Genomic DNA, 12,593 nt, shown 5'->3' on the forward strand with positions numbered 1-12,593 from the left:
TGTAGTTGCCGGCTGAACCGAATGCGACCCTACTTGACAACAACCAGTTAGACTCAGCAACCCCTTTTCCCAACATCTACATGAAAGACTTTCTGATTACTCAATACCCTCACTTGTTGATATTAGTTGCATAGCCATCGAGGACTTGAGGTCCCGTTCAGTGGGCTCAGAGAGGCCTGAGCAACTGTGTTTCCAAACGAAGATCCTGGTTTCTCGATATTGAGGGGGAGTTTCAGAAAGATCCACACGCTACCGACTCAACCGCCAAGCATTCAACTCAGTCCTGGCCCGAGGGGCACTAAGATGATCGATATAAACCAATCAATTAACCTTTCGTGAAACCATCTGATCGCACCCATCCGTGAATGAATCGGTTTCTCGCGCCATGGATTCCGCGGGTGGGCAACGGACGGTGTTTTTCTCCTCGTCAATTTTTCCCGTGCACGCGTCAACATGTCTGTGGCTAACCGAGGCACACGATGTTGCCATGCAGGTTGCTTTTCGGGACTAGCCCATCTATGCCAGAACACCAAAAGAAAGGCCCACGGCATCTCATGATCACGGACGTGGCGTTCACGCAAGAGCCTGGTTGGTGGCATGCGCGACTCTGCGTCCAACCGAGCAAACTTCTCCACCAATGGACTCGGGGATTCTGGAATTCAGCCGCCGTGCGAAGCTTGACTCGCAAATTTTATCTCACGTTTATTTGCGTTTATGTACTTGAGCCAAGAGCCGCACAGTGGCTTTTGCAGTCCGCGTACTAGGGGAGAAGGGGAAACCGAAAGAGGCTTGTGCTTGGCATCATTTTGAGGGGGGAGACGCCGCCATTGGCGGAATGTTCCTCCACACGCTCCGTATGCACTGTCTCTGCACTCCGCATTTGCAGGGCTATCCATGTCCCAAATGCCGTGGCCCCGGCGGCGTAATTGGATACTACCCTATTGACAGTATTCAGATGAACCCAATTGAGCAGGGCGCAAGGATAGGCCCTCGAAAAGATGTCGCGGAGGAAAAAGAATAGTACCAGATCGGCGGGTTGTGGAAGACTGGAACTCCCGGATGGCCGTTTAAATACCCGGGGGGCAAGATCTTCACGTCCATCTGATTTCTAATGGCAGTCTACCAACCTCACGTTCCTACTTTTACACTCTTTTAAAAATGGTTGCGCTACTCCCTGTTCTGGCCTTGGCCACTTTTGCCGCGGCTGTTCCTCTCGAAGTCGCCCTCAATGTTGGCACTGATGATTCTCGCAAATGCGGAGGTAAATACGCAGAGACCAGCCTCTCTGGAAAAGGAGTCATCGTCGACGCCTCGGGAAAGACAGAGAACAGCTTCCCGACTTTCAACCAGGCAGTTGCTGCCCTGACGAACACCACGGAGGAGCAGACGATCTTTGTCTACCCCGGCAACTACTCTGAGCAGATTCGCATTCCCAACCATGCCGGTCCCATCACGATCCAGGGTTACACCTGCGACGGCCGCTCCTACGCAGCCAACCAAGCCACCTTGACCGGCAACCTCTCCCGCCAGATTGCCAACCTCACCAGCAACGACCAGACCGCCACCCTCCGCCTCTGGTCCGACAACATGAAGATCTACAACCTCAACATCGAGAACACCTTCGGCCAGGCTGACAAGCTCGGCCAAGCTCTCGCCGTCAGCGCGCAGGCTACCAACCTCGGATTCTACGCCTGCAAGCTCACCGGCTACCAAGACACCATCTACGCCAACGAGGGCCGCCAGATCTACGCCAAGTCCTTCATCGAGGGCGCCGTTGACTTCGTCTTCGGTCTGAGGGCCATCGCCTGGTTCGAGAAGTGCGACATCAACACCATCGGCAAGGGATACATCACCGCCAACGGCCGCGACGCCGACAACAACACCTCCTTCTACGTCTTCAACAAGGCCAACGTCACCGGCACCAGCGGGCCCGCGTCCGTCACTCTGGGTCGTCCATGGAGGACGTTCGCCAGGGTTGTCTTCCAGGACAGCGAGTTGGGCGATGTGGTCAGGCCCGAGGGATGGTCCACCTGGGACAAGACCTCCCCGACGGATAACATCTACTTCAAGGAGTACAACAACGTTGGCCCCGGCGCTGCCGGTCCCAGAGCCAACTTCAGCTCAACTATTGACAAGCCGGTCAAGGCTGATGACCTGTTAGGCAAGGACTTCAAGAAGGAGTGGTGGGTTGACTCTGAGTTTTTGTGAAAAGGGGCAGGGCTGTTTCCTTCTCTTCAAGTACATATTGAACAATTCAAACCATTGAATAACATGTGCGATGGCCAGAAGAGCTGGCTGCAATAGCACAGGGGGCTTGTATGATCACAAATCTTGTATGGTGAATTCCTTTACGTGATAAGGTACCTTATGCAGACCTCAGTCAGGCAGAAGGTCATTGTGAAAAGTGGAACGGGCGAGATCCGTCTACAGACATTTTTTCAGTCCACAAGGGTGGGTAGGACTTGATGTACTCAAACTCAGTATTCCCATTTCATTGGATGCTCAAGATTCGTGAACAGGTTGTACTCGTAGTGTAATATATGGTTAGGACATCATTCAGCTAAATGGCACGGAACTGTATGGTTCCTGTGGGACTTGACCTGTCCGTGCAAGCGTTTTGCTAGCTTTTCACATCTCCAACAGGATCGCCAATTCTTATTTCAGGCAGGCTTTTAAGTATCTGTGGAACCCTTTTCCATTTGTGAGTCTTTCTCAAAAATACGCTCCTAAATAAAAACTCGTCCCGTTAGCCATCCACATCACCTTTCTCCTCGCCACGCCGGAACACAAAATTACAAGCATCGATTTGCCTCCCAGAGCACACCCACGACAGACCTCGTCAACATATATTTTCCTTTCGAGAATCAGCATCTCCTTCAACACAAAACGATCACGAAAATGACAAACCAAAAGGGCTGGATGGATTGAGCCTTGTCTTATCACATGGAAATCCAGGAGCAAGTGATGATCGAAGAAGCGCACGGCATACTATTAAGATGGTTGATTCTACCGCATAAAGCGGCCTTCGTACGACAGATGAGACGACTGGATGACCTACTGGGCCTGCCAAACTCTATGCGAATCACAAGCGACCTCCAAGACGGCATGAGCGACTGCGGTTGTGTGTATGGCGTCGTTGGACTCATTCTCACCGGCATCCTGTTCTGTATGATGGTGACAGCTGCCACATACAACCCCCTTGTTACATTCACCGACGCCCTGATTGTTCTCCTTTTGAGCTTTGCTTTTTGGGTTTTTATGGGCATTGCGGATCGAATCGAAATGGAGGCACGCCACATGCGAAACACGAGGCGAGATGATCGCGGAGTTGTGGGGAGGATGCATCTCGAATAAAGCCAAAGGAATCGACTAAAAACTATAAATATGTTCCAATAAAGACGTCCTTACATGTTCTGATCTCAGGTCTTGTGCCGTCTCCTGTGCGATCAAAAGGTCATCGGGCTTCCGGTCCTTGGGCGCTGGGAGGACCTTTTAGAATGGTAATTGGCAATCACAAAACATGTCTCAAAGCTGTAGTCCACTGGCACCCGAAGGGTTACTATGCAAGACTGGGTGGTTTGATCAAACTTTAACAATTAGTTTTTGGATCTCCCATGGCCTCTGCCAGTTAAGAATGTGGCACGAGAGCCTTGCCCGCTACATACCAAACCCATCAATCGCTCAGGATATCAAAGCTCCGGGCTACAACATCCACCCTAGCTCATTCTTCTAGAAGATTTTTCGTTGGAGCTTTCATTTCTCCCTACAGAATCCCTTTTCATTTGGCTCAGACCTACTCCGAGATGGCTCAACTAGTAACGTCTGACTCTTGGGGCCAAGTATTCGTTGTCACCGCACTTGGTGCACTGCTGAGATATTCGATACTCCGACAAAAGCAAGCGTTTGCACGACGAATTCAACAAGTTTACGATAAACTGGGCCTACCAGAAAGCATGCGGATCACAAGCGACATCGGGGGTGGTATGAGTGACAGCTTCTGCGTGAAAGGTATCATTGGCCTATTCATCATTGCCCTCACCTTCGCCGCGTTCTTGGCCATATCATTCTGGAACCCGCATGTAACCGCCGACGACGCCATTTGGATTGCTCTTGCCTTCCTAATAGTCTGGTGGGCTGTGGGTATTTCTGCTCGCTGGTCACTGGAAGAAGGGCCGCGAGAAACGTGGGCTGGGCCACGTATCTTTTACATCCTCTAAACCAGATGGCACAGGCTGAGCTTACGACCAGAACATACTCAAAAAGTTAGGTTGTAGAGAAGTTCGCAAATGTCTCGCATAAATCTCTCCTGCCACTGGGAATATTTGGAACGATTGGATCTCTTCTCCGGTCAAAAGAGTTATGGTAGCAGCACATGTGCTCCCACGCGTGGCATCACGACCACCCAGAGCGCTCCGGATACACCCTCTTGCATGAAGCCGGATCCGAACGCGCATATCAAGCAGCATGTACAGAAAAGCGCCTAACGTATACAAACAAGACATGGCCCTACGAAGCGATATTACTATGGACTTGCGCGATAGCAACTGCCGCTCACATCAATATTCGTCAAACAGCCTCACCAAACTCAGGGATCTAGGCTTGACGAGAGACATTGATGATTCAACTCAGGTCTAGGGGTTCGGTGCGCCACCGTTGGCGATCATGACTCCTCACTCCATGGTCTCTCCGGCTCAATTCGGCCTCTCCTTTTAGGCCGATGATGTTCAGCGGACCACGTCTAAGCCACTGGGCCGTGGGCGAGGTCTTGAGGACACTTCGCAAAATTTTAATTGGAGTAGCTACATACATATGTATTTTTATCCAATAAGACCCCTAATAACGTCCAATAAAACCCATCATTCTCCGAGAAATCTTCTAGCAGATAAGAATTTTTGCATTGTGATCAGGAGCTTCCACGCTGCGGTCGTAAGAATTGTTGTCGACCAGAAGATCTGAAAATTGCCTACTAATCGTGACATGTACGTTGCAGTCACTTGTCAAAGCCAAGTAAAAAACCAAGTTCCACGTTCCCACGTTAATGAGCGATTTCGACGTTAGGGTTTACAATGGCGGTGAGCCTTGGCGCAATACCGTCAGGCGCATGAACAGCAGAATGGTTTATAGCAGCAACGGAAACACATTTGAGTCTCACATGATATTCCAGGCTGCAGTCACAAATTTCGAGGTGGCCGAAGGAAGAAAACTAAGATCAAAACGTGAGGGCGGATAAGGTATCTCACTAAATCACTCTTGGGGCCGTCAGGCGTCTCCTGAGATTTATTGCCAAAGCCAGCAGCAAGGTCTACTCTCAGGATATCTGGTACGCTTGTAGCTCAGGTACCTCGGATGTCATTTGAAAGAAGATTAAACACTCTTTCTTCGTCCCCAACCGTGGCTTTGTATGGGCCCTGTAGGAACATCCAAGTCTATTGTCTCGTAGCGGGACAAGTGTTCTGGTCGCAGAAGACAAGGGAAACAAAAAAGGCAATACGGGCCCCGAGGTTTCTCCACTCAATCAAGCTTAACTGCGGGCGGGAAATTGGGATCCCTCTGATCATAATCGGACGGACGGGCTCGACAGCCTTGAAGCCCAGAACAATTGTGAAGCGAGGCCTTTCCCACTCGTACGGAATAGATTAATCGGCTCAAAACAGCTGTTACCAGACGAGTCAGTGACTGAGGCACTCAGATCAAATGGCAAGGTTCATACTGACTATTTAAAGTTATCTAGCTTCCACTCGACAGACTAGACATGCCGGTCCAGTTCAAATCAGACATTTAAGATGAAGATCAGCCATACTTTCTGCATTGTTGCCGTCTACATTTCGACGGCAACCGCAGCCGTCAGGGACGTCCATTGCTTTAAATCCACGCCAGCTTCCGTGAGTACAGCAGCAAGCAACAGGGGAATTAGCACTGATGTGGTAAATGTTCAGTGGCAAAGCAATTGCGGTGATGCCGATAAAACGGCTTGCAGTGGTCGTTGCAGTTCCACGGTAAGCTGCGCCTCATTAACCTTGAGTTACCCCCCATCGTCCGCCTTACTGACAATCCCAGTGCCAAACAAGGAACTTCCTAGCGATGGCGACTTCAGACGGCAACTGCGATTGCTGGTGCGAGGGTTGACGGCACGATCGACAAAGCATTTTCAGTATAAAATTGCTTTCGTAGAGAATCGCCTTTAGGACCAGAATAACTCATTTTTCTGCATGATGTGGAAGACCATCAGGAGGCCTTTGGAATCTTGGTACCCCACCGCCACGCTAGATCCACGCATCGTGGCTCTGGAATATTTTTCATCGAGTTATAACTTCAGAATAGCATCATCATCTTTGTAATCATTTATTGCGAGATCGTTCTATGCTTTTTCATAGTATTTCTTGCTCGTCTATGATCGGATTCGGCGAAGGACCTGGTCATGGCGGCTTCGGGACCGCGAGTCAGGACAAGCAGTCCACGTCGACCACTGTTGCTGCCCTTACATAGCGGCCACGTTTTGCATGCGTGCCCCATCCTTTGAATCGCAATAAACCACGTGCCGCTTTTTGACCTGCGTCCAGATGATAGAAGAATCACAGTTTGAAATACGTTTCCATGGAAATCGCCCTGCACCAAGAAAGTTGTGTAAAGGCCGCCCTCACGACTCATGTCAGTCAAGGGGAGATTGGCCACGAACCAGAGGGGGAAAGAAATAGATTGTCGAAAACCTTAAGCCAAAGTCGATACATAAGACGCTCTTTTCTCTACTACGATCATTTCTCTCCACAAATAAGTCAACTTCTTTCCAGCCACGCTACTCATTACTCATCATGAGTATGAACACACTCCTGTCTCTGCTCACAGCAGTACCTATAGCCCAAGTTGCTGCAAAAGACTTCTCAGGGTCATGCTCCGGAATGTCGTATTTCTCCACCAGCATTAAGGCATTCTGCTTCACCGCTGACAATGAATACTCGAATGACTCAAGCCTAGACTTGAGAAGCTGCCTCGCCAATGTCGGAGGCCAAGTTGTCGTAAGCCTCTCCCGCATATCGTACCTTTTCCGGACATCTCTTCTCTGCAAGCTTATGATTCAGCGTCTAACAACCGATTTGCCGCTATGTCTACAGTGCCGCCCCAGCAAGTAAGTTCAATTACGTTCCGCACCCCGCTCCAATCAAAATTAACAAATCGAAAGTCCGTCCTTCAAGTTCTGTGACTGTGGTCTTGCTGGTGATAAGAAGACACTGAATTGCCGTTGCACTGACGCTTCTGGCACAAAGAAGCCTTCTTCTTTGAACTTGGGTAAGACCATGAAAGCAAAGTATGATGGGACCATCCACTAACAAACTGCCAAGACACGTGTTTGAGTAATACGGATGGCAAATTGACCTGTTGAACGAAGTCATACGTCAGCAGAGTCGCAAGCCCGAGCAAAGAGGACCTGGCAACCGCCATTACAAGTTTAGAATCTGCCAATAATTCATTCACTTTTGGGGTTGACTGGAGCACGTCTCGAGACAAACTTGAATGACGGCTAGCTGTATTGTTAGCATTGGAGATGGTTTATTACGCGGATTTGGTTAAGTACTTGGACGTGTCCATGCCGGCGGTGCGGTGTGATGTCAGAATGTGTGGCTTGGTCGTAAGGATTTTTGATGCAATCATTTTATGATCGACTTGACAGATCCGTAGTTCTAGCGTCTGACAATTCATCTGTTAACTAATGAAGGAGAAGGTTCTGGGAGCGTTGGGTATGAGTAACATCATCACGCAAATAGATGTGATCTTGGTCCCGCCTAGACCTACACGATAGTTGCTTCCGAATCACTACATCTATACTCCTTATGCTTTACCGTTTCGAAAAAGGCACGTTTTCCAATCACTTTGAGTTTCTCGGGAGCAAATCTGACAGAGTAGAGACTGGTTCATTGTGTACGATGGTCCACCGAAAGAGCTCCATGGCGCTAGTCACTATTTGCCATGTAGTGTCGCCCCTGGGTGCACAGTGAACGCGATCTGGGTGAATTCTAACATGGACCTTACAGAAATTCCTGCTGATACTACGGCCGATGTCTATTATTAGTTAGCGGGTGTTGTGCTTGACCCAATTCTGCGTAAATGTGTGCTTTGCCCCAATGATGGCTCCATGTATCAAGTTTCGCAGAGGCGAGGATCGCCCCGGTTGAGACACAAGCACATGTATAAATTGAGTCCAAAGTCAGCGCAGTCCCTTTTTTCTTTCGAACGCAGACGAAAATCAAGACGCACCCTGCTTTCGCGGCTGAATATCACATGCGGCTCTATTTTTACCGCTGAAGGTAACTTCTGCATCACCGGCTACACACTGTCAGTTCTCGTGCGGTAATCTCGTTATTACAATGAAAGCAAAGTTAATCGCGGTTGCTCTGGCGAACGCTGCGTGGGTTCAATCCAAACGCTGGCTGAGTTTGGCCGATAGACTTGCTAACTCGCTCAACTACGGCAGCATTGTACTCGGCGGTGTTTACAAAGGCTACATCTGTGTGATGTCTAATGGCGCACAGAATCCTTCAGATAACATGTGCTGGCAAGCTTATGGAACACCTCTGCCCGGTTCTCCCGGGGTGGTACGTCTTTGCCCGCCATACACCAACAAATGCAAACAGACAACGCTAACGCGATGCAGTGCTGTATTTCGAACTCAATTACCAAACAGAGTTTTGATGAAGGCTGTGCCAATAACGGTGGGAAGACTGGGATTCTGAAAGATTGTTGAGGTTTCTCCGTGTAGCTAAATCATATGGTTCGGTAGCTATTTGCCTACTTCGGCAGATATTTACCTAAGTCGGTATGAAGTTGCCCGATCAGGATCGCTCGACGAGTCAGTCTTCATTAGATAGGAGAAGCCTTTGATTCGCAAAGATTGTCCGAAAAGTTTCATTGGCATTATGGGGTTTGTGATACTGCTGGGAGAGTCCGCTCCCCCGGTATTTCAACGATTGACGTGTGATGAGTCGAGGCGGAATTGATAGGATGAACTAATCCAATCGGGGCCAAGGAGCAACTTGCCGGCGACCGCTTCCACGCTTCCCTGACTAATGTAGTATGAATGACAACTGCATCCGCAATATAAATACATCCAAGACGTGCATCTATAGAACGATGCGGTCACTGTGTGTGCGTCTCCACTGCTTGTATACACTCACGACGAATATTGTTCCTCACGATGAAACTTTCTATAGTTTCTGCTCTGCTGGTGCTAAGTCTAACTGGCAACGCCATGGGTGCATGCAGAACTCGTACTAGACGCTGCGTGAGTATCTGTCTGGTCTCCAAACAGGCTTCTGAAGGGTGTGCTAATCGCGCTGTGGTTATCTTAGTCGCCTCAGCTAGTCTGTGATGCCATCTTGAAACCTGGAGCCTTCCCTTGTGCAACGAAAGAACAACCAGACCCTCAGTGTACGCAAGTCGTGGGTGATGGGTACACCGCCGTTCAAGTATGATTTTCTATCAAGCCATCCAAACATTTTTGCCGACATATATCTTAACTGTTTCGTGTAGTGCGTGTGTTGCGACCGCTGAGTGGCATGCCGAGTGAAGCCCTTGAGCTATATCATGGCCTAGGACGATGTTGGACAGTTTGGTTGCGAAGTACAATACCCAGCTACCGCCGGCGCATGCAGGATGACCATGACAGAGAATGAACCTATACATGTAAGACCACATGGGTTCGGAACTTTTAACCATGTATTAGAATTTAGCAACATACCAAGGTACTTGAAGATAGATTATAGTTGCACCGTCATGTAGCACAATTGGCAACTGTAACCTCTGTAAGCCCTCATCGACGGAACCCCATTTTACATGCCCAGTCTCAAAGCGTTACAGGCGCATAAAACTTACCAATTATCACAAACACTAAGGGTACCTGGGCTTGTTGAATGGATCAAATCAGTTTGATGGTCCTCTATTTTCAATGCTTTGGTACTTCCGTCGACCAATTCCACACCCCTCTGCCTCTCGGATCACGGTAAAGAGTCATCACTTAGAGCGGGACTCTGCGAGCGTCCAGTTGCCAGCGACACTCAACTTACGAACGCAAGTAGGATCTAGTAGAACGCGCTACCGTCGAATTTCAGCTTGCTTAGACATTTTACAATCAAGAGAGACGAGATGTCACTGGCTCGTCATTATTGCAACTCCGGCTCGGTTCGGGTCCACGTTCTCGGGTCGGCTACTGCCACTCAAGCTACCTGGAGCGGGGAGCCGGAGGGGGCGAGATACCACCATATGTTAATTACAACTGAAGATGACCATTTACTTTGCTTCGTTCTTCCTCTTTCATCATTTTTCTCAGGTAGCCGCGCAGTCTTAGCTAGCAAGTTCCATCATAGTAGATGCACGTTGGCCTACCTTTCAGCCATACGTAAGATGCGTCTTTCGGTCTGGGTTTCCTTGGCAATGTTGCCAGTTCATGTCATTGGCCTCCAGGAAAACACATCATATACCAATCCCATCCTTCCAGGGTGGCACTCGGATCCCAGTTGCACATTCGTGCCTGAATGGAATGACACGGTCTTCTGCACGACATCAACATTCATGGCCTTCCCTGCAAATCCAGTTTATGCCAGCAAAGACTTTGTGAATTGGAAGCTCGCCAGCAACGCCGTCAACCGAGTGTCTCAATTCCCAGTAATTCGAAGCGGAACTCAAGGCAATGGAGGAGGAATGTTCGCCAACACGCTGCGTTACCACAATGGCACCTTTTACTTGATCTCAACCTGGGCCAGCGCAGAGCTAGGAGGGCCCAGATTCGTCGTGTTCACCACCACGGATCCGCACGACGACCTTGCCTGGTCTAACGCCATATGGCCTCAAACACCTGGTTACACGATTGACCCGGACATCTTCTTCGACGATGACGGCTCCGTGGTTGTTGCGTCGGCCGGAGAACCCATTATCGCCGCTTATCTTGACCTGACTACTGGAAACACAAGCGAGCCATGGGAACTTTGGGCTGGTACTGGCGGCCAAAGCGCGGAAGGGCCACACATTTACAAACGCGACGGATATTACTACCTATTAATTGCGGAGGGCGGGACACAGCTGAACCATTCTGCCACTATGGCCCGATCAAAGAGTCTCAAAGGACCCTGGGAAGCAGCACCTCGTAATCCATTAGTCTCGAACAGGGGCACCGGTAATTACTTCCAGACTGTTGGACATGCGGATCTTTTTCAGGATGCACAGGGGAATTGGTGGGGTGTTGCATTATCAACACGTGGAGGTTCGACATTGTACAAGGAGTTGATCTATCCCATGGGAAGAGAGACAGTTCTCTTTCCACTCTTCTGGCCTTCTGGGGGTTGGCCGGTTGCGGACCAAGTTCAAGGTCGGATGAGCGGTCCTTTGCCGAGTCAATCATTGATAAGCCAGGGCATCGGACCTGTGGTAGGCGAGCCGGACGTGGTAGACTTTGTGGCAGGATCCGAATTTCCTTCAAATTGGGTGTCTTGGAGAGCACCGTTCGACGCAGCCTCCTTTTCAATCTCTCCAGCAGGCCACGAAAACACACTGCGCCTTACTGCGTCACGCGCCAACCTCACTACCGATCCTAACTTCAACACCAGCACTGAGGGCGTGACTGCACTCTTCCGCAGACAAGAACACACATACTTCAACTTTAGCGTTGATATTCAGCTCGGCTTCGGGAAGTCCTCCGGTGACGAGATGGGCATCTCTAATTTCGGCACCCCTGATCAGCACGCCGACCTCGGCATCGTGTACTTGGAGGACGTCTCTGAGTCTTCAGGGAAGCTCAAGCCGTACTTGCGAGTGCGAGCTCGTTCGGTGAACGCTTTTACAGCACCCGAACCGACAACAGCTCCTGTTCCCGAAGGTTGGCTTGGGGACGCAATCCGACTGCGAATTTCCCCGAGAAATGAGAGTCACTATGAGTTCTTCGCCTCCTCGGTCGGTCAAAGCGGTAAAGAGGAGGCGGTTGGGTTATATAGCACGGCCCTATTATCTGGTGATGGTGCGGGAACCGGAGGCGTACTGGGAATCTACGCAACTACGAACGGAGGCAGCTATCCATTCGAAGGTTACGTGAGCAGATGGCGATATCAGCCTGTCGCCCAGCAGATTGGCTACAACTCCACGATCTTCGTACCAACTTGAACAGTCACTTGACATACCAGATAGCACGTCTGCAATGGACCCAACGTTTCAAACGGGATTCCAGACCTTTCTTCGAGTCGTTTTAATCATTGCCTATTCCGGAACTTGCCAAACAGATTCCCCGGCTTGTGATGCCATCATGATGACACATGTACGTTCAACAGTTTTCGCATGACAATAATCAGAATTTGACAAGCCATTGGCAATCACATGAAGCTTACATATGTTCAAGATTAAAACGCTCTGCAGCTTTGAGCTAATTTTTGAACACAAGTGACAACGACCATACCGCATCTGTCGCCCTTCGGTACTGCTATCCGTCCGCTGATTTATGCCATGGGAGCGGGAAAATTGAAGGAGAATACCAACAGATCAAGTGTCACGTATTTTAAGTCTAAAACCCTAATTAGAACAAATTCATCCCATTGGGTTCACCTTGCAAGAGAAACATA

The 12,593-nt window shown here is 49.6% G+C and overlaps 2 protein-coding genes across 2 annotated transcripts; both read left to right on the forward strand.

Moving 5' to 3' along the window:
- Positions 1-1,158: 1,158 nt before the first annotated feature.
- pme1-0 (Pectinesterase) lies at positions 1,159-2,208 on the forward strand (the record flags this gene model as incomplete). The annotated part of the gene is made up of 1 exon (XM_032023456.1): positions 1,159-2,208. One exon carries the CDS (start codon positions 1,159-1,161, stop codon positions 2,206-2,208), a length of 1,050 nt encoding a protein of 349 aa, XP_031879652.1.
- Positions 2,209-10,422: 8,214 nt separating this feature from the next.
- CGGC5_v014140 (Non-reducing end alpha-L-arabinofuranosidase BoGH43A) lies at positions 10,423-12,141 on the forward strand (the record flags this gene model as incomplete). Its single annotated transcript, XM_032023461.2, has 1 exon — positions 10,423-12,141. The coding sequence occupies one exon, from the start codon at positions 10,423-10,425 to the stop codon at positions 12,139-12,141; it is 1,719 nt and encodes a 572-aa protein (XP_031879713.2).
- Between the last annotated feature and the right edge of the window lie 452 nt (positions 12,142-12,593).

The sequence above is a fragment of the Colletotrichum fructicola genome (genome assembly GCF_000319635.2).
Source record: "Colletotrichum fructicola Nara gc5 chromosome Unknown KSG_Nara_v1_contig08, whole genome shotgun sequence".
NCBI classification, from domain to species: domain Eukaryota; kingdom Fungi; phylum Ascomycota; class Sordariomycetes; order Glomerellales; family Glomerellaceae; genus Colletotrichum; species Colletotrichum fructicola.